This window comes from Pongo abelii, chromosome 22 (assembly GCF_028885655.2).
Source record: "Pongo abelii isolate AG06213 chromosome 22, NHGRI_mPonAbe1-v2.0_pri, whole genome shotgun sequence".
NCBI classification, from domain to species: domain Eukaryota; kingdom Metazoa; phylum Chordata; class Mammalia; order Primates; family Hominidae; genus Pongo; species Pongo abelii.
In genome coordinates, this window is record NC_072007.2 from 52487227 (window position 1) to 52509108 (window position 21882).

Here is a 21882-nt window from a genome sequence, read left to right on the forward strand (position 1 = left end):
AGAAATCCTCTTGGTGACTTTATTTGAGTCAGTCTTTCCTTTATTTCAAAGGGTAAAGAAGTGCGAATCCTTATTCTATCTTCCTCCACCAGAACCAGGGGCCAGGGCAGTAGCCCTGAATAACCAGCTCACCTGTGTCTCATTGGTCAGCCCAGGACACTGAGTGAAACGGGGCTGGAAGGTCCCCTTGGGGGAAAGGGACAGGAGTTCACTGTGTCTGTGGTCAGGGCCCCCCAGCACTTCTGGGCAGCTGGACAACTGCCCACCTGTGGGTCTATTTCTTTTCTTTTCTTTTTTTCTCTTCTCTTTTCTGTTTTTTTAAGACAGAGTTTCGCTCTTGTTGCACAGGCTGGAGTGCAATGGCACGATCTCGGCTCATTGCAACCTCTACCTCCTAGGTTAACGTGATTCTCCTGCCTCAGCCTCTCCAGTAGCTGGGATTATAGGTGCTCGCCACCATGCCTGGCTAATTTTTGTATTTTAAGTAGAGACAGGGTTTCACCGTGTTGGTCAGGCTGGTCTCGAACTCCTGACCTCAGGTGATCCACCTGCCTCAGCCTCCCAAAGTGCTGGGATTACAGGCGTGAGCCACCGTGTCTGGCCTCTGTGGGTCTATTTCATTACCCTGTGTGTTATTTCATTTTACTTGGTGTTGCCTTGAAGCAGGAGGTCATGGATACAGGACAGACAAAAAGACAGAGACAGAGAGATAAAGAGAGAGACAGAAAGGCACAGAGACCAGGTTTTTGCCATCCTACAGTAGGCACGAAGTTCTCTCCTGGCTGTGAGGGCACACACAGTCTCTAGATCCACAAGCTCCAGTTTTGGGCTCAATCTGTGGAGTGGGTGCCTCTCTGGTTGTCTCCTGGAGTGCTGGGTCTTGGAGCTCAGCCATGTGCTGGCTTCCTGTCCCAACCTTCCCCAACCAGGAGGTGCTGGGAAGAACTGGGTTGGGTGTGGGGGATCTGCTCTTTGAAGTCATGCCTGGAAACCTCAGCCTGGGGTCACTCTGTTCACTTGGAACTCCCTAAAGATGGAGATACTGCAGTGGCCCCTGTACCTAGTAAGAGCCCACCTAGCTGGGCTGCAGGGTAGGGCCTGAGGGTGGGGTCCACAGGGTATGCCCCCAGCAGGGTCCTCAGTGTGTGACCCCGTGATCCAACCTTCAGGTGGATCCAGCCTTCAGGTGGATGCCTCCCAGACTGCCCTCCACACCTCCCTGCCTCCCTGCTCCCATCCTCTGGGACTAGGGCTCAGGCGATTCCAGATCCCTGCCAAATGAGAACCTTGGCAGCAGGGATGTCGTGGGTAGAACGGCGGCCCCCTCCAAAAAGATATGTTCACCTGGGACTTCAGAATGTGACCTTATTTTGAATAAGGGTGTTTGCAGACATGATTAAGGTAAGGATGTCAAGATGAGGTCCTCCTGCCATTGGATTTGGGTGGGCCTGAAGTTCAGTGACAAGTGTTCTTATACGAGACAAGAGGAGGAGACACAGACACAGAGGCCAAGATTGGAGTGATGCAGCCACAAGCCAAGGGACCCCTGGAGCCACAAGATAAGACACTGGAAGAGGCCTGGGAAAGCCCCTTTCCTGGAGCCCCAGAGGGAGGGCGGCCCTGCTGACACCTGGAGTTTGGACTTCGCCTCCGGAATGGCAGGAATACATCTGTGCTGTTTCAGGCCCCCCAGCTGGTGTGTTTGTGATGGCAGCCACAGGCGACTCATGTCTTGCATCTCTAGGACTGGATGAATCCATTGTAAGCATTTGCAGCACCCCACTCCCCACGCAGTTCCAGTGGCCCTGCAGAAGTTGTTAAGCTCCTTCTGTAGGCTCTTGCCTGGCAGGGTCCCGGGCAGGCTGTGGGCTGGTTCCTCCACATTTCAGAGCTGAGGTGCTGGTGTGGGCAGGTCTCCTGAGCTGGGAGGTCAGCTGTGTGGCCAGCGATGGTGACGCCTCAGGCTGTGCATGGCTGGGGAGGCGGCCCTGCCTCTGCACTCTTTTGACTCCATGACTACTGGTGTCTTCAGACGCCAGAGCCGGGGGAGCAACCATGGGGCACCGCCCCTACCTGGGGAGGAAGCACGAGGCCTGAGCCCAGCTTACAGGGGGACATCCACCCCTCCCTGAGAGCCCCACCTTCACGGCGAGGATCTGCAGAAGAAGACATTTGATACTACTCGGCAAAAAAAAAACAAGAAACGAAAACACAAAAAGAGCTCCTCTGAAGAAGAAAAGGTATTTGTGCTGTGGTCCATGTAGAAATAATGTTGTTGGCACAACTAGAACATTCTTGAGTCATTCAGGAGCACTCACTGACCGTGCGTCAACACGTCCCAACCCCAAAAGATGAGGCGAACAGCAGCCCGTGGAGGGGTCAGGTTGTCGTGACCTTATCTTTACCCTTAGGCCGTCCATCCTGGGGCCTGGGGTTTCCTGCACCAATCACAGTGGACCGTGTAGGTGGCCTTGTGTTCAGTCTTTCCCCACGAGGTACATCCTGTGTGCTGGGAGGCCTGGAGGCTGAGCCGCCCCCTGTGCCTACGAGTTGCACCCTCATAGCAGCGGCCAAACCTCCTGCTCACTTTGCCCCATAGGAAGAGGTTAGAGTGAAGTGGAACAGGTTGGAATCCCAGCTCTGACTCTCACTCACTGTGGGATGCTGCACAAATGACTTCCTCTCCCTGGGCCTCAGTATACTCATCTGTGGAATGAGATTACAGCAACATCCCACCTCCTATGGTGATGGAGTAAATTAAGGCACAATGCCTGTGTGGGTTTAGCCCAGTGCCTGTGCATGGCGACAGTGCGTTTCTGATGGCCCCTCCAGCGTTCAGGGCTAACTCTTCCAGGATTAACTTTCATATCTTGGATGAGAGCTCATCTAGGAAGGTCTCCTAGCAACCCCTGGGTTCCCACTGGTCCTTCCTCCTCACGGGGCTCCTCTATCTACCCCTCACATCACTTCCATTCAATCTCTTGCTCCTAACAGCATGGCCCCTATTCCTTCTCTTCCCCAACATCTGCTCTCAGGAGAGATTCTCATACAGTGCCCATTTGTTCTAGAGTGAGGGTCATCACTGTGCTTCTACGAGGCACCGCTGTGAACCCTCTGCACCGACCTCAGCCAGAGGAGCAGGACTCCCACCGGCATCCTTCTGCGTGAGAGGCCGTGTGGGTCTTCTGAGGCCCTGGAATCAATGCTGCTTTTCCTGGGGCCAGAGTAGGTGGAGCTGAGCTCCCCAGAGCTTCCAGTTGGCTGCCTGCTCCCACCCGCCTCACCACTGTGCGAGCCCTTTCCATCCCTTCTGCAGAATGAGAGAAGGGCCGTGAGTGAGGACCCTGGCCTGGGGCTGTCACCATCCCCCTCACCTGCTGGCCAGGCTAACGTACTGCAGGCTGCTTCCTTTCCTTAGGTTCGCGGGCACCGCTATTTGTCCAGCGTCCATTTGTGGTGGCATCAGGACGAGGTGCTCTGTGCCCTCTTTCTCCCAGTGTGCATCTGACACACGCCCCCAGGAGAGTCCAAGGGGCATCATTTCTGGAGGACACCCTGGGCCCTGAAAGACAGCTCATGGTCCAACTGAGGAGCCTGCACCTTGCTGGGACAGGGTGGCCCAGGAGATCTGGGGTCTGTACCTGCTCCTGGACCCTCTCCAGTTTGTTCTGGGTGGGGCCAGCTCAGGAGGGGCACCTGAGCTGGGATTCTCTGAAGCAGCTGCCCCCATTGCTCCAGGAGAGGGCTTAGCCCTTGTCCCAGCTGCGGGGCCAGTGGGAGCAGTGTGCAGCATCCTGCCCTGGGCTCTCGCTGGCTCTGCGCCCTTGCCTGGCCAGCCTGGGAGGGTGCAGAGGCTCACTGGCAGCTCTTCCTACTCCCACACCTGCCTCTTCCTCTGAGCTAGAGGGCCAGGAAGCCTCAAGGCTTAATGCAAGACTAAATACAGCTGTCAGCGCCTTCCTCTGAGCTCGCTTGGGAGCTGTCTGGGGGGATGGAGGAGTGAAGACTAGGTGAATCACCACACACCAGAATAGACATCAGGTGCTTGGTGGTTTGAGCCAGTGTCTTGCCTGGTGCCTCTGCTGTCCTCCATGGACTGCAGCCCAGCCAGCCTAGGCTCCAACCCGAAACCGGAGCACCCCCAGGAGAGTTACCTGTAGGCTGGAGGTTGAGTAGCACCCCAGGAAGAGGTGTGGGTTGGCACCAGCAGTGTTCTGATGGCAAGGCAGTCCCCAGGCCATGCCAGGGTGGTGGCATAGCTGTTGTGGCAGCTGACAAGCTTGCTGTTCTCCAGGGAAGCTGCTTCTGTGGAGACCGCAGGAAGCACAACTGAAAAAAACCCACAAAACAGGCCTCAGAGCACTTGGCAGCAGGGTTTTCTTTGCACAGAACTGAACTGGTCCTGCATCGTGGCTTAAATTCCAACTGAATTGGAACTTCTCTGGTATGCTGGGTGTGGGTTCGTTCCCAAGCACCTCCACCTGCAGCTCTGCAGAAGCACGCACAGAAGGCACTGTCACCATCCAGCAGTGCCTGGCCCCTGATGACCCCTCAGCTCAGCCACCCCATGGGAACTACATTGTCCTTGTCCTCACCTTCATTCCCCTCAGGCGGGCCCCCCAGTGACATGACTTCACAAGTCTTTTGGGGCACAGGAGGAGGATCATACCTGTGGAGACAGCCGGGTGCTCTAGAATGGTGTGGGAAGTTCAGGTTATACTCGGCTGGACCCCACCCCCTGCGCGGGAAGTTCATGTTATAGTCAGGCTGATCCCCACTCCCGGCGTGTAAAGCTGGTGTCATACTCAGTTGGACCCCCACCCCCGGCGTGGAAAGCTCATGTTATACTCAGCCGGACCCCCACCCCCCATGCAGAAAGTTCACGTTATACTCAGCTGTATCCCCACCCCAGCTGTTACTTTCCTGATTCTTGGTTGAGACACTAAGTATTGGAGAATGTTGGCACATCAGAGAGGAGAAAGCATTTCAACTTTTGGGTGTGGAAACGGAATAAAGAAGAGAGGGTTAGATGCACATCTATGGGTGCTAATATTGAAGGAATGAACATTTCCTAATCTTTGCCCCCAAATAAGCCAACCAATATGAAGGTGGCCATAAGCTTGTTATGAGAGTGTTGGACGGGTGCCCCAAAGTGCCCCTCCTCCCGGCCGTTCACTGCAAAGACGGCTAGGAAGGACTCCTTCCAGCATGGGTCTGTCTTCTGATCACTCTTTGGCTGTTTTCTCATGGGTTTTGACTTGTGTCTCCCCCTGGCAGACTGGGACGAGTGTGTGGACAGCGCGGAACACGACTGCTCACCAGCTGCCTGGTGCATCAACCTGGAGGGCTCCTACACCTGCCAGTGCCGCACCGCCAGGGACGCCACCCCCTCCCGCGCAGGCCGGGCCTGTGAGGGTACGTGTTGACCCCCCTGCCAACTCTGGGAAGACCCCCTGCCCGAGAATCTGGGGGTGGGGCAAGGTCCAATTCTCCATAGGCACAGTGCTGAGGACCTATGGTAATGTTAGGGGCCTACAGAAATGTTTTCATTTCAATTTATTTTAAAATCAGAATAAAGAAATTAATAGAAGGATAGTAAATATACATAAAACAATGAATCTAGCTTGGATTACACTCATCTCTATCCAAATGCCATTATAAAATGTAATTTTTGATAGATTTTTAAGTGGAGGGGTACAGGGGTCCATGAAGGCCAAGTTCCTTGGGCCCACAGAAGTCAGGATGCAGCCCGGGGTCAGGGGATTCCTCCCCAGGTGGCCTGGAGCCCGAGAGGGTGTGGAAGCCCAGAGAAGCTGCAGAGAGGCTGGATGGGGGCCGCTGAGCTCTAGTCCTGCTGTATCGGCCCCCAGTCTTTTCTGTGGGCCAGTTCTGATGAGTGGGTTGGGGATACCTGGGATGCTAAGTTGAGCAGCAGGAGGAGGCCACGTAGGGACCTAAAATGCAGTGACTGATTAGCAATGTCGGCCCTGACACAGGCGTGGCAGAGGTGCCCAGCCACTGGCTTGCCAGCCCCCACTGAAGGCTTTCTAGCTGGAAGGAGGAGCCGAGACCAGTTCCCTGGGGAGAATATTCTTTAGACACTGTGTGTTCTGTCCTGTTTCCTAACATCCCACACCTTGTCTTCTGTTTTTCTTATTTGCCTAATGTCCTGCAAGTCGATGACAGCATCCAGCACCAAGTCCCACATTGAGCACAAATCTGGGGGAAATTGTCCCATTTTCCCAGAGTTCTGATGGATTAATCTGAGGCCTGTGAGAACCAAGCCCTGCATTCAAGTCCGGGTTTTGTAGCCCCCCCGGTGGATCTCTCACCCTCAACTTCAGTTTCCTCATTTATCCAGTGGAGAGGCGTGATTTGCCTTCGGAGAGCCCCGGGGAGCCTGCAAACATGGGCCCATGAAACACTCCTGAATGCCAGCTGAGCCCGCCTGCGTCCCTGGTCAGGCCCACTCGGGGATGCAGAGCAGTCCTGCTGGACGGCCATGCTGCCTTCCTGGGAGGGCTCTTACTCATGGGTGGGATCCAGCAGGCTCTGACAGTGGATGTGTCTTGGCAGGTGAACTGGTGAGCCCCACAGGCGGTGGGCTGTCTGCGGCAACAGGGGTAACGGTCCCAGCTCTTGGCACGGGAACAGCAGCCCTCGGCCTAGAGAACTTCACCTTGTCACCCAGCCCTGGGCACCCTCAGGGCACCCCGGCAGCAGGCCAGGCCTGGACCCCAGAGCCCTCACTCAGAAGAGGGGGCAGCAGTGTGGTCGAGTATGACAGGAACAACACAGGAAAAAGCGTGGAGCAGGAGGTGCCCAGCACTGCCCCGGGTCTGGGGATGGACCAGGGGAGCCCCAGCCTGGTGAACCCCAGCCAGGGGAGCCTCAGACAGGGGAGCACCAGCCAGGGGAGCACCAGCCAGGGGAGCCCCAGCCAGGCGAGCCCCAGCCAGGAGAGCCCCAACCAGGGGAGCCCCAGCCAGGGGAGCCCCAGCCAGGGGAGCCCCAACCAGGGGAACACCAACTACGCGAACTCCAGCCAGGAGAGCCCCAGCCAGGGGAGCACCAGCCAGGCGAGCACCAGCCAGGGGAGCCCCAGCCAGGTAAGCCCCAGCCATAGGAACACTATCGGGGTGATAGGCACCACCTCCTCCCCCAAGGCTCCTGGGTCAACCCACAGCTTCCCTCCTGGGGCCACACATGGCCCACTGGCCCTCCCTGAACAGCTACAGGGAAACTCCACCATGGAGCCACCCTCCTGGCCTTCCCCTACTGAGGACCCCACCAGCCACGTCATGTGGCATGCCACCCGTTCCACCCGGGAAACACTTCTGAATCCCACGTGGCTGCGAAATGAGGACAGTGGACCCTCTGGTTCTGTAGACCTGCCATTGATCCCCACCCTCACAGCTCTGAAGACCCCCGCCTGTGGTGAGTTCCTCGAATGGTGCATGGGGACCAGGACTAATAGGACCCATAGCCTGTGTGAGCCTCTGGGGGCAAAGCTCCCGCAGCTGTGGAGTCGCAGGCTGCTAGCAGTGCTCAGGCGGCATCCTCATCTTGTGCGTGAGGAAACGGAGGCACCCAGCAGCTGGTTTCTAGTTGAGTTTGGAAGACAGCTTGGTCCCCTTGCCTGTCCCAGACCTCTCTTCCCCATCTCTTAGGGTGCCCTGTCTGCAGCAGCTGGGGCAGAGGTCTGCCTTCAGGAGCAGGCTTTGGGGCTTACTTGTCGCATTAGGTGCTGGAGCCATCCCCTGAGGTGTTGACCACCCCCGCTGTCCTGCCTCCTAGCAGAGCTGTGCCCCAGCCCCAATCAGTGTGATGACACCCCCACAACAACTCTGCACCCCCCAGTAATGCTGCACTCCCATAGCTGTTCTGCACCCCTCAGCTGTTCCGTCACCCTGCCAAGCGTTCTGCAGCCCTGCAGCTGCTCTGCACACCAAGGTGTGCTGCACCCCAGCTTTTCTGCAGCCCCGGCTCTTCGGTACTCCCAGCTGCTCTGCACCTCCCCAGCTGTTCTGTATCTCCCCAGCTGCTCTGTATCTGCCCAGCTGTTCTATATGCCCCAGAGATTCTGCATTTCCCCAGCTGTTCTGCACCCCCAGCTGTTCTGCATCCCCAGCTGTTCTGTATCTGCCCAGCTGCTCTGTATCTGCCCAGCTGCTCTGTATCTCCCCAGCTGCTCTGTATCTGCCCAGCTGTTCTATATGCCCCAGAGATTCTGCATCGTCCCAGCTGTTCTGTATCTCCCCAGCTGTTCTGCACCCCAGCTGTTCTGCACCCCCAGCTGTTTTGTACCTCCCAGCTCTTCTGTATCTCCCCAGCTGTTCTGCACCTCCATAGGTGTTCTGCACCTCCCCAGCTGTTTTGCGCCCCCTCAGCTGTTCTGCACCCACAGTTCTGCAGTTCCCCAGCTGTTCTTCACCCCAGATATTGAACCTCCGCGGATGCTCTGGATTGTCAGCTGTTCTGCACCCCCAGTTGTTTTTTTACCCCCTAAGTGTTCTGTACCCCCATCTGCTCTACACATCCAGAGTTCCTGCACCCCCCAGCTGTTCTGCACCTCTAGACATACTGTAACCCCCAGCAGTTCCATGTTACTTGTAGAAGATTTAGCCATCACCAAGCCCCCAGGTGACATCTCAGGAGATTCACAGCAGGAATCTGTGCAGGAATTGGGTCTCGGCCGTGACAGCCCTGTGAGCTTGCAGAGCTAGCCTGCCTCTGGATTTCATCCAAATGAGCTGTTAAATGTGATCTTCCTCAATGCATTTCCTCTGCTAAGCAGCACAGGCTCTAAGACTAAACTCTTAAGCCCATGTAAGTCAGTATTACCAAGGGACCTGGTGTCTTCCTGTAAGAATGGCTCTCTAGCCAGCATTGTCACCAATGTCAACTCCTAGTTGGACCCTGGGTAAATCCACCCAGGGGTCAAGAGTAGACAGTCCATCTGAGGCACCACCAAGAACCTGCTCAAGAGGCCTTCATTTTGGGGAGTCCAGGGGCCTCAGGGATGTATATGAACCACCTGCTGAAACAAAACAAAATCAGAAGCCATTTGCTATCATCCCAAGAAGGGACAAGGATGCAGGCCCAGGAAGCCCGGGCTTGGGAGGTTTGTACAGGATCCTACTCACCCATCACCTTGGCAGCCATCACCTGCAAATCGCTCATGTCCCCATGGTGATGAATTTGATTTTTGGCATTGGGCGAGACTTCTTTTCTCCTAGAAATGGCTTGATTGTAATTTTGGTGTTTATATTCCACTTCCCAGTTCCCATCTCCATTGGGAGGATCATGGTCTCCAATGTGACCAGCACCGGCTTCCACCTGGCATGGGAAGCGGGTCTTGCTTTGGACTCTACCTTCCAGCTCACTCTGACTTCCACGTGGAGCCCTACTGTGGTCCTAGAGACCTGGAACACGAGTGTGACACTGTCGGGGCTGGAGCCTGGGGTCTTGCACCTGGTTGAGATCATGGCCAAAGCATGTGGGAAAGAAGGTGCCAGAGTTCATCTGAAAGTGAGGACAGGTAATGGGCTTCCATTTGTTTTTAAAGAGAGGAACAAAAAGTATGAAAAAGACTTTCCGTGGGTGAAGGCTTAAGAGAGCTGGATTTGTTTGTGGGCTACTAGGTGTCATTGTTCCTCTCAGCTTAGGGATATCCAGCTGGCTTCAGCAGGCATGCAACCATGGCCAGGCAGGAGGCAGCTTATTCAGGAAGACATTAGGCTGCCTGCGGGCATGGAGGCGGCAGCAGAGTGCTGCAGACTGCGCCTGGGAGGCTGCGGGTGCGGCTCGTCCATGTCCTCCGGGGGAGGCAGCATGGAAAATGCATGCGGTGCTCATCTGTTGAGCTGCATCCACTCCCTCTGATCTCAACAGTCCTACAGAGGACTTGGCTTTCAGGAAGGACATCAACAGACAATTGGCAGTCACACGGATGATCTGTGAGCAGCCCGCCAGAGCCTGGGGCCACAAAGTAAAGAATTGAGCAATAATGAATCAAACATAGACTCCACTGCCTTCCAGCTGGACAGTGACAATATTACACATATTTGGATGAAATTCCTCTTTTCTTTTCATTAGCATCACTACCTGGGTATTTTCTTATGTATACCTCACCTGGGTAGTCAAGGGCGTGTCTGATGTTGCAGGCTGGTTTTCACGCCATGGGCAGCTTCCCAAGCATTGATTGCAGTGGTCTGCACGGAGGGGCGCACACCCCTTGTGGGAGGTGTAAGATGGTTTCACACTGTGGGCAGCATTGACAGCAGTGGTCTGCACGGTGGGGCGCACACCCCTTGAGAGAGGCATAAGATGGCCTATTGGGATGCAGTAATAGAAGTTGAGAACTTGTATGTATGTGCTTTAAAGTACCAATCAGCCATGGCCTGAGAAATCAGAGAACAGATGGAGTGCATGACGTGAATTGTGCACGTTCACGAGCAGCTGGAGAGGAGGGAGATCAGTGCTGGCTGGACGGTCAGGCAGGGTGGCTCTGGGGTCTGAGAGCCAGAGTTGGGCCTCTGAAGGTCTCAGCTGCTCTGGACGGGACTGGCTGCTTGGGGGACCCCAAACCTGTGGGTACACTTATACCCGCTCTCACGTGTGCACCTGTCCTGCTACTGATGGCTTTCAGACTGGGTTGCCCATGCCAGCCATGGAGACTGAACCAGAGGCCCTCAGGGGCAGCAACAACAATGATCTCAAGGGTGTAGAGTTTGGGGTTCCCCCAGGAATGCATAGCAGAATGGCTCTGTGGTTTGTCTTAAACTTAGTGAGAAGCTCTGGGGAGATGGACTCTAAGCCCCCTGAGGGGAGAGCTGTGTCTTTCTCCTTCACTGTCTAGAATGCCTCTGGCACATGGCAGGTGCTTCGCAAATATCTGGTGAGGGATTGACTGAACACTGGGGTTGCTGCCATGCCAGGGCCAGGATGGGCGGCTACATTCCTGGACCACATTTATGTGCCACATACTCCTAGGAGCCTTCTGCAGAGGGAAAAGATTCAGATGGAACAGATGATGCCAAAACAGGGACTGCCCATAGACCAGGGGAGGTGGGGCTGCTGGGGGAGGAAGAAGGGCTGGCTCTAAACAAGACCCCTGGGCACCCTGTCGCCATGTGGACTCTGAGCAGAGGCCTGGCCAGGGCCCTAAGTCCTGGTATACCTGGGACAGCCCAGTTTGCACCCGTGGCCCTGGAAAAGTTATTTAATGGTGCCTCCACATGCTTCAAGTCATGCCAGCTTGCTGGGAAATTGTCTGAACCCCAGCATGGGGAACGGCAGCAAGGAAGGAAGGCTGTGTGTGGTGGGGAGACAGTTGCAGGGGCCGAGCTGGCTCCGTGGCCTCTGGAAGGTTCTCCCACTGTGTTCAGGCTTTGTCCTGTGTCCTCTGGAATCTGATGGGCTGTGTCTCTGAGCCCTGGCACTATTCCTTCTTTCTAGAACACAGGTCGGCTTTGGTGTGATGCTCTTCCTGGACATGAAAATACGTTTATTAATATTGAAATGTTAGTCTGTTATCTAATACATCACCAATTCCAAATGTGCTTATCCTCCATCCTGCAGCAGCCCGGAAGCTCATTGGAAAGGTCAGAATCACAAATGTCAGGTACTCAGAATCCTTTCGCAATGCAAGCAGCCAGGAGTATCGAGATTTCCTAGAACTATTCTTCAGGACGGTGAGTTGGTGATATCAGCCCTTAATTCCTTTCAGGAGGGAAAGGGTGGAGGCTGATAGAAATCTAGGTTAGGCACGGTGGCTCACCTCTGTAATCCTAGCACTTTGGGAGGCAGAGGCGGGCAGATTGCCTGAGCTCAGGAGTTCGAGACCACCCTGGGCAACATGGCAAAACCCCATCTCCACCCAAAAAAAAAAAAAAAAAAATACAAAAAATTAGCCTGTCATGGTGGCGCATGTTTGTGACCTCAGCCACTCAGCAGGCTAAGGCAGGAGAATCTCTTGAACCCAGGAGGCAGAGGTTGCAGTAAGCCGAGATCGTGCCACTGCACTCCAGCCTGGACAACAGAGTGAGACCCTGTGGAAAAAAAAAAGAATTCTAGTTTCATCCAACTAGGAATTTGACTTGTAGGTGCTATGAGCTCCTCATTTCTGAAGGAAGCCAGGACTTTAAGCTCTGGCCTTAAAGGACACTCCCTGAGTGTCCCTGGATCTGCCCAAAGACACAGTTAGCAGACAGGAGGCACAACTCTTCCTCTGCTGCATCCTTCATACTTCACTTTCTGTCCAGTGAAACTTGTTTTTCAGTTGTGGAACCTATGAAGCAGAAAGTCCCTCCACGATTTTTTTTTTAAAAACCCGTAAAAAGTGAGATTTATTTCATAGACCATAAAATCTACTTTTAAACTGTACAATTCAGTGGTTTGGACCATTTTGCAAAATTGTGCAACCATCACTACTAATTCCAGAACATTTTCATCACCCAAAAAAGAAACCTCATACCCGTTAGAAGTCACTCCCAGCTGGGCGTGGTGGCTCATGTCTATAATCCCAGCACTTTGAGAGGCTGAGGTGGGTGGATCGCCTGAGGTCAGGAGTTCTAGACTAGCCTGGCCAACATGGCGAAACCCCATCTCTACTAAAAATACAAAAATTAGCTGGGCATGGTGGCGGGTGCCTGTAATCCGAGGTACTCAGGAGGCAGAGGCAGGAGAATCGCTTGAAACCAGGAGGCAGAGGTTGCAGTGAGCTGAGATCATGCCACTGCACTCCAGCCTTGCGACAGAGCAAGACCCCATCTCAAAAAAAAAAAAAAAAAAAAAAAAAAAAAAAAAAAAAGTCACCCCTCTCGCCACTTCCTCCAACTCCTGGTAATCACTAATCTGCTTTTTATCTCTATAGATTTGCCCATTGTGGACATTTCACAGAAATAGAATCGTACAATATGTGACTTTTTGTGTCTGGCTTCTTTCAGTTACAATGAGGTTTTCGGGTTTCATCCACGTGGCAGCATGTGTCAGCACTGGATTCCTTGTTATGGCTGGGGCATAACCCATGCAGGCTCATCCATTCATTCACCGAGGGCACTGGGCGGCTCCCCTCTTCTGTCTGTTATAAAATAGTGCTGCGATGCCCCTGCCTCAAAGAAAGTTCTTTTCCTGCCCTTTCCTGCATTCCTCCCTGCCATCCCCTCAGTATTCTCCAGGACGCTATCTGTTACCATTTAGTGACGTGCCTTCTTGTGGACTTTTTGAGGTAAAGGGAGTGCCCTCGTCATAATCTAGTGATTTTGTTTGCACGGAATCTCACATTGTAGATTTCCTGAGTCTGGGCTCAGCACAGAGAGGGTTTGACATTGCCACCTAGTGGCCTGTTGTGGTAATACCGTAGCAGGGCTGCAAACCCCAGCGCTTCACCCGCAGATGAGAAGATTCGGCAGCCTTTGGGAAGGCTTAGCTCATTCCCTGCTCCTGATGTGTGCATTCAGGAGTTGTTGATGGTTTGATTAATAATATGGTTTGATTAATAATGTGCTCTCATTGATAAGGTTAAATAGTAGTTAGAATATTAAACAACAAACACTGAATCCTTCCATCTGGCTCTAGTGGTCAAAAGAGGTGGCTCCGTTTCCTTCCCAAGTTTCTTGATTAATCTTTCCTCTTTGCACCATTTCTTCCTTTGCCCATTTTTGGGGTGTTGTTTTTCTGTTTGCCTAGAATTTCAGGACAGCAAATAATCATACAACTTAATCACAGAAGTAGGATGTTGAGAGAAATTTCAGGGATTTCACTTGCTGATAACCACAGACGTGGATGTCCAGGAGGTGTTGGCTGCATGCCTCGGTCCCTGGCTCTTCACCACTTCCTAGCAAGAGGCCTGGAAGTTTGCTTAGAGGTTGGTTTGAAATGCAGCTAAAAGTCACATTAATCCAAGACTATGCCAGATTCCTCTGAGAGAAAGAAAGAGGGAAGAATTGATTGTGAGGATGGTCACGACAACAGTCATCTACTGAGCCAACCAAGGGCAGCTGTGGTCTCCCTTGGGTCCACAGGCTCTGAGAGGGACAATGGATCTGTTCACCTTGGCGGCCCAGAAGCCGGGAAGTGAGTCCATGACCCGGGCCTTGAGCCATCGAACCTGTGAGGACAAACCCTGGAAGTACCCATAGGAGGTTTGCATTGAGGATGATTAAAGCTCGTTTTAAGCTTGTTTGCCTTTCTGGGTGCTTTGACCATGATGGGTTAGTGTGGAATCATATAGCGTGTGGTGTGTGACTCTGTCCAAAGAGACAGAGTAGAAAGCAGGGCGTTCGGGGGCAGGAATCCCCTGTCCTAATAGGGATGTTGGAAATGCTCACAGGAAGCAGTCTGGGGACAGGTAGGGAGGGAGAATGAAAGAGGACATGTTCTGCAGTGTCAGGAGCAAAAGGGCTGTTCCAGAGAAGGCAGTGGGGAGTGGTCTCCCGCCCCATGACCCCTCACTCAGCCCCCTGCCCTCGGTGGCTGCAAACCAGGAGTATTAAGTTCTAGAAGCCCTTGTGAGCCCCCAGCAAATTTTAAGCCCCATGAGGTAGGGTCTCTGCCTGTGCCCCAAGTCCCACCCTCGCCCCACAAGCATCTTTCTGAAGCTGTTTACTGGTTTTGGGGGGGAAGCAAGGGCTCTTCTCATATCACAGACACTCCCAGGCATTTGTGCTGGGCTTGAAAACACGGCAGACCGGAAAGGGGCCCAGAACCAACCTGTGGCTTTTACCTTTGTGCCACGGGCCAGCCCTGCTGCTGGGCAGACTGGCAGGAGGAACCGCCTTGAGACGGGCATCTGTTTCCTCTCAGCGCGGGGACCTCCTCACATGGCCTCTTTCCCCGCAGGTGCGGGGCTCCCTGCCAGCCACCCTGCGTCAGCACATGGATGCTGGCGAGATCAGGATGGAAGTCATCGGCGTCACCAACGGCAGCGTCGTGGTGGAGTTTCACTTGCTGATAATCGCAGATGTGGATGTCCAGGAGGTGTCAGCTGCATTTCTCACCGCCTTCCAGACCGCGCCTCTGCTGGAGGTGATCAGAGGCGACACCTTCATACGGGGTACGAGAGGCTAGGACGGAGCCTCTTCCATGTTCCGGAACCAGAAGCAGCCAGAGCGCAGCCACCACCCTTCGCTTTTGAAAGATGTTGTGTTGTGCCCATGTGGTCCTTCTTCCCCCAGAATTAGATGAAGACGTGAAATAGATAGGACCCTGTCTGTCCCTCTTATTGCGATTATAATTTTGTAAAGGTTGAAGTGTTGAAAACATCTTCGGGTGAACTGCAGATCCCCAGGGGTGCTGCTTTCTTTCTGGGTTGACCCCCCCCTCCGCTGCTTGTTTCCATGAGCTGAGGGCAGATGCATCCCTCTCTGCCGCCAGACTCTCCCCCAAGCATAGTTCCCAAGGAGATCCCAGTAAAGATAATTAACGAGAAAAGCAGGGAGGAAAAGACAATTCAGATTCCTTTCTCCTATCATACTTGAACATAAATGATGAATGGCTTATAGTTACATGTATCAGAAATGAAAGACCTTTTAAAAATTGAAGGTTCATATTAATTTTTTGATTTTTAGAATAAGAAGGACTTCCTAAAGAAAATACGATTTTTAGAGGAAAAGGATGAGATGCTGACTACATGCAGAGATAAATCAAAATAAAGGCACCATTTTAAAGCAAAGTAAACAAAAAATTTTTCAATAATTTGATGAAGTTGTTAGTATCCCAAATACATAGAGAGATCATACAAATAGATGAGAAATATTAAGAACCTGATGGATAAATGTACGAAAACTCTACACAGACAAGCTATAAAAGAAGAAATATGAATGACTAGCAAAGATGTGGTAACCCAAGACATCCCCATTAGAATGCATTGCACTTTTTGCCCATCAAATTGCAAAAAAAGGTCTCTTTACTGCTGACATGAATACTGGTGAAAGTGTAGTGAGGCAGGTGTTTGCACAGATTGCTGGTGGCAGAAGGATTTGCTCACGCTTCCTGGAAACCAGTTTGGTGATGTAAATCAAGCGCTTTCAAAATGGCCATCCACTTGGATTCTGAAATATCACCTCTACGACTTTGTCCTAATGAATTTGATCTCAGTTTGGACCGTAGTTTAAATACAAAGATGTTCATCTTCAGTGTTACTTTAAAAGCCAAAGAGTTGGAAGTCACCAATCATCCAGTAACAAAGAAGGTGCTAAATTACCAGGTGTCCCTGCCCCGGGCTGTTGTGCAATGATGAGAATAGCGGTTTGTGGATTTGCATGGAGCTAGTTGGTGGCAGAGGCAAGCCGTGCTCTCAGAGCATGCCTGCATTTTAAAAGGCCAGAAGGAAGTACGTCCACATGCTAACTTGCTCCTGGCCATGCTTTTCTGGTTCTTATTCATGTTCTGCAGTAAACCTGTTTTGCTGTCAATAATCAACCCAGTGTCATGGTGAAAGGCAAATGGCCTGAGGGCCTTCTGCCCAGGGTTGGGCTTGCGGCCTGGGTCCCTTGGGCTGGACCGAGGTGGGTCTGGAGGCCTGTGCACCTCCTGGTTACTCCCGGGAACTGAAGGGATGGCCCTGCTCTGCCCAGATCCCCCTCCCAGCCCTGGGCCAGAATCCTCCTTCCAGAACAGCCCCTGCAGACATACCTAGCCTTTCCCAGCCCCAGCTGCAGGAAGCCTCCTGTACTCTCCAGAACTGGCGAGCTTGACTGCAGTCTGCTGTGGCTGGAGTTTCCAGCTTTGTCTGTGAGATGCACTCTCCCCCAACCAGGCTGCTGTGAGCCCGCAAGCCCCCAGGGATGTTCTTCTGTTTTGTCTTCTAAATGTTGTACAGATTACGATGAGTGTGAAAGGAAGGAGGACGACTGTGTGCCGGGGACATACTGTCGAAACACCCTCGGGTCTTTCACTTGTAGCTGCGAGGGAGGAGCCCCCGACTTCCCTGTGGAATATTCTGAGAGACCCTGTGAAGGTAATGTTGTCAGAGTTTCTTTTTCTGGAATACTGTCTCATAATCGGTTTTTTTTAAGGACATTCACTTGCAAAGGGCTTCTTGTCCTTCTGAAGTCATATTTTTATGTCCTGGGGAAGTTTCCTGTGTGTGTGATGTGGGTGCACGTGTGTGTGTGTGATGTATGTGTACATGTGTGTACATGTGTGTGCATGTTCCTTCCCAGTCTTTCATATGTGTCCAGGCTTCTGGGCAGTGCCTTATCTCTCCGAGTGCTAGCTCTGATATCCATGGAGAGAAAATACACACATACATGAGGTGTGAACGTGCAGATGTTGAGTGACCGTCTTGTGAAACATGCAGCCGTGGGACACGCGACACAGGGGAATGTTTCCTCTTGGCCAGTCTTTCCACCCAGCTCTTTTCCTGTTAAATGGGGTCTTAGTGGATTTAGCACTGACCCCAAGATGGCCACTGCTATCTAGGAATCTGTGTCAAGTGAAGGGAGACGGACATTTATACCAGTGAGCGTTGTATCCGGGGGACTATAGAACGTGTCCTGCTTGAGGGAGAATCAGGAAGCACAGAGGAGGCTAAGTTGCTTCAGTTCAGTGAGTGTGGCCAGGGAGGGCTTCCTGGAAGTGGTGTCTTGAAGCTGGTCTTAACAGATAGCTAACATGGCACCCAGCAGGGAGGGCAGAGCATGGTGGGTGGGTGCCGTGGTGAGAACAGAGCTGGTAATGGGCGTGATCTCACATGCAGCGACCTGCAGGAGATGGGTGGCAGAGAGCGAGAAGCAGGCTGCCCAGGGAGGCGGGTGAGGCAGCAGCCAACTGTGAAGTCCTCAGCAATGGTTTGGACTATGGCTCAGAGACAGGAGTGAGCTGGGTGGAGCTGCAGGGTGCTGAGGCTGGGCAAGCCCCACTCTGAGAAAAGAAGGCACAAACCAGGCCCACAGGTGATGGAGCCCCTGCTGAAGGAGGGTGGAGGGCACGTGCGGAGCTGTGTCTGGGGTCTGCTTCCATACAGACCACCCTGAGAACAGGTGGGTGGATCGGAAACCTTTCCAGGCCCCTTGTTCTCCTAGGCATTGAAACTGAACCTGCTCTGGGGGCAAGAAGGGAGCTGGAGTGGGAAGTTTGGGCACAAGGACCTCAAGAGGAGGCATCATTACCCCATCTTAGAGAATAGACTCAGGGCTCTGAGGGCAGAAGACTCACCCTGTTTCCACTGGCTTGGCACATCCCCGGCATCAGGTCCCTCGGTCCTTGGCCCTCGGGGGCTCATGGTGAGCCTGGATCCCTGAGCTGGTGGAAATGTGCAACATGTGCATGTGTATGTGCATGTGTGTGTGTGCATCTGTGTGCATGCGTGTGTGTGCGTGTGTGCATGTGTGTGCATATATGTGTGCGCACATGTGTATATCTGTGCATGTGTGTGCTTGTGTGCACGTATGTGCATGTGTGCATGTGTGTGTGTGTGTGCATATGTGTGCGTGTGTGTGCACATGTGTAGTTGTGGCTGGAACATGCGGTTCCCAGGTGTGGCTGCTGCAGAGTGCAGGGCAGCTCCAGTCTGCTCCTTACCCCTGCCCCTCCATGCCAGCCCCAAACACAGAGCCACTCTTTGCCTTTTCCTCCTTGTGCCTTGCAGGTGACTCTCCTGGCAATGAAACCTGGGCCACCAGCCCAGAGAGGCCTCTCACCACAGCAGGGACCAAGGCTGCCTTTGTGCAAGGCACCAGCCTCACTCGCCAAGGCCTGCCCCAGCGGCTGAACCTGACCGGAGCAGTCAGGGTGCTCTGTGAGATTGAGAAGGTGGTTGTCGCCATCCAGAAGCGCTTCCTGCAGCAGGAATCCATCCCCGAGTCCTCGCTGTACCTCAGCCACCCCTCCTGCAACGTGAGCCACAGCAATGGCACGCACGTGCTCCTGGAGGCCGGCTGGAGCGAGTGCGGGACCCTCATGCAGAGCGTAAGACCAGGAGAGCCAGGCTCAGGATGCACACTAGGGCGCAGGGGGCTCTAGGTCGCATGGGCCTCGATGTGGGAGGGCCAAGCAAGACTCTGCACTCCGAGGGGAACCCAGCAAGGGGGGTCAGGACAGGGTTGAGTTCTCAACCAGGGACCAGCCTGCACCCCAGAATCGGAAGGGAGCTGTGAGTCCACCCAGGAGGGACTCTGGTGCAGAGTGCTGGGGCAGGCTTCAGAGTCATGGCTTAAAACTCCTCCCTGCACAGACAGGATGGAGAGGCAGGAAAGCCAAGGAGTCGTGTGTGGATATGAGAGTGTGTGTGAAAGTGTGTGCACGTGAGTGTACGTGTGTGCATGTGTCTGAATATGTCTGTGTATGTGGGGGTGTGCATGTGTGTGAATGTGCGTAAATGTGTGAATCTGTGTGTGCGAACATGTATGTGTATACGCATGGCTGTGCTTGTATGTACGTGCACGTGTGTGTGCATGTGTACCGTGTGCTTGCATGCGTGTGTGTGCATGTGTACCGTGTGCTTGTGTGCGTGAGTGTGCATGTGTACCGTGTGCTTGTGTGTGTCTGTGTGCATGTGTACCGTGTGCTTGTGTGCGTGTGTGTGTGCATGTGTACCGTGTGCTTGTGTGGGTGTGCATGCATGTATGAATGAGTGTATGAGTGTGAGAATGTGTCTATGTGCATGTGTGCGTGAGTTGAGCATGTGTGGATACATTTGTCCGTGAGTTGAGCACGTGTGGATGCGTTTGTCCGTGTGTGAGCACGTGTGGATGCGTTTGTCCGTGTGTGAGCACGTGTGGATGCGTTTGTCCGTGTGTGAGCACGTGTGGATGCGTTTGTCCGTGAGTTGAGCACGTGTGGATGCGTTTGTCCGTGTGTGAGCACGTGTGGATGCGTTTGTCCCTGAGTTGAGCACGTGTGGATGCGTTTGTCCGTGTGTGAGCACGTGTGGATGCGTTTGTCCGTGTGTGAGCACGTGTGGATGCGTTTGTCCGTGAGTTGAGCACGTGTGGATGCGTTTGTCCGTGAGTTGAGCACGTGTGGATGCGTTTGTCCGTGAGTTGAGCACGTGTGGATGCGTTTGTCCGTGTGTGAGCACGTGTGGATGCGTTTGTCCGTGAGTTGAGCACGTGTGGATGCGTTTGTCCGTGTGTGAGCACGTGTGGATGCGTTTGTCCGTGTGTGAGCACGTGTGGATGCGTTCGCCGGTGAGGTGAGCACGTGTGGATGCGTTCGCCGGTGAGGTGAGCACGTGTGGATGCGTTCGTCCGTGAGGTGAGCACGTGTGGATGCGTTCGTCCGTGAGGTGAGCACGTGTGGATGCGTTCGTCCGTGAGGTGAGCACGTGTGGATGCGTTCGTCCGTGAGGTGAGCACGTGTGGATGCGTTCGTCCGTGAGGTGAGCACGTGTGGATGCGTTCGTCCGTGTGTGAGCGTGTGTGGATGCGTTCGTCCGTGAGTGAGCGTGTGTGGATGCGTTCGTCCGTGAGTTGAGCCTGTGTGGATGCGTTCGTCCGTGAGTTGAGCCTGTGTGGATGCGTTCGTCCGTGAGTTGAGCCTGTGTGGATGCGTTTGCCCGTGTGTGAGCCTGTGTGGATGCGTTTGCCCGTGTGTGAGCCTGTGTGGATGCGTTTGCCCGTGAGTTGAGCCTGTGTGGATGCGTTTGCCCGTGAGTTGAGCCTGTGTGGATGCGTTTGCCCGTGAGTTGAGCCTGTGTGGATGCGTTTGCCCGTGAGTTGAGCCTGTGTGGATGCGTTTGCCCGTGAGTTGAGCCTGTGTGGATGCGTTTGCCCGTGTGTGAGCCTGTGTGGATGCGTTTGCCCGTGAGTTGAGCCTGTGTGGATGCGTTTGCCCGTGAGTTGAGCCTGTGTGGATGCGTTTGCCCGTGAGTTGAGCCTGTGTGGATGCGTTTGCCCGTGAGTTGAGCCTGTGTGGATGCGTTTGCCCGTGAGTTGAGCCTGTGTGGATGCGTTTGCCCGTGAGTTGAGCGTGTGTGGATGCGTTTGCCCGTGAGTTGAGCGTGTGTGGATGCGTTTGCCCGTGAGTTGAGCGTGTTGGATGCGTTTGCCCGTGTGTGAGCGTGTCTGGATGCGTTTGCCCGTGTGTGAGCGTGTCTGGATGCGTTTGCCCGTGAGTTGAGCGTGTCTGGATGCGTTTGCCCGTGAGTTGAGCGTGTGTGGATGCGTTTGCCCGTGAGTTGAGCGTGTCTGGATGCGTTTGCCCGTGAGTTGAGCGTGTCTGGATGCGTTTGCCCGTGAGTTGAGCGTGTCTGGATGCGTTTGCCCGTGAGTTGAGCGTGTCTGGATGCGTTTGCCCGTGTGTGAGCGTGTCTGGATGCGTTTGCCTGTGTGTGAGCGTGTCTGGATGCGTTTGCCCGTGAGTTGAGCGTGTCTGGATGCGTTTGCCCGTGAGTTGAGCGTGTCTGGATGCGTTTGCCCGTGAGTTGAGCGTGTCTGGATGCGTTTGCCCGTGAGTTGAGCGTGTCTGGATGCGTTTGCCCGTGTGTGAGCCTGTGTGGATGCGTTTGCCCGTGTGTGAGCCTGTGTGGATGCGTTTGCCCGTGAGTTGAGCCTGTGTGGATGCGTTTGCCCGTGAGTTGAGCCTGTGTGGATGCGTTTGCCCGTGAGTTGAGCCTGTGTGGATGCGTTTGCCCGTGAGTTGAGCCTGTGTGGATGCGTTTGCCCGTGAGTTGAGCCTGTGTGGATGCGTTTGCCCGTGTGTGAGCCTGTGTGGATGCGTTTGCCCGTGAGTTGAGCGTGTGTGGATGCGTTTGCCCGTGAGTTGAGCCTGTGTGGATGCGTTTGCCCGTGAGTTGAGCGTGTGTGGATGCGTTTGCCCGTGAGTTGAGCGTGTGTGGATGCGTTTGCCCGTGAGTTGAGCGTGTGTGGATGCGTTTGCCCGTGAGTTGAGCGTGTGTGGATGCGTTTGCCCGTGAGTTGAGCGTGTCTGGATGCG

The 21882-nt window shown here is 53.9% G+C and overlaps 1 protein-coding gene across 2 annotated transcripts in view; it reads left to right on the plus strand.

Annotated features, from left to right (window-relative positions):
* Positions 1–21882, plus strand: part of UMODL1 (uromodulin like 1) — a 75400-nt gene that overhangs the window by 32858 nt on the left and 20660 nt on the right. Inside the window, exons 10-17 of one of the 2 annotated variants that reach the window (XM_063720913.1) lie at positions 5278–5415; positions 6577–6818; positions 7233–7437; positions 9284–9541; positions 11584–11696; positions 14845–15058; positions 16826–16963; positions 18596–18915. In XM_063720913.1, the coding sequence (XP_063576983.1) occupies positions 5278–5415; positions 6577–6818; positions 7233–7437; positions 9284–9541; positions 11584–11696; positions 14845–15058; positions 16826–16963; positions 18596–18915 (1628 nt within the window). Of the gene's footprint in view, positions 1–5277; positions 5416–6576; positions 7438–9283; positions 9542–11583; positions 11697–14844; positions 15059–16825; positions 16964–18595; positions 18916–21882 lie in introns of both variants that reach the window. The other variant, XM_063720912.1, reaches the window with a different exon arrangement.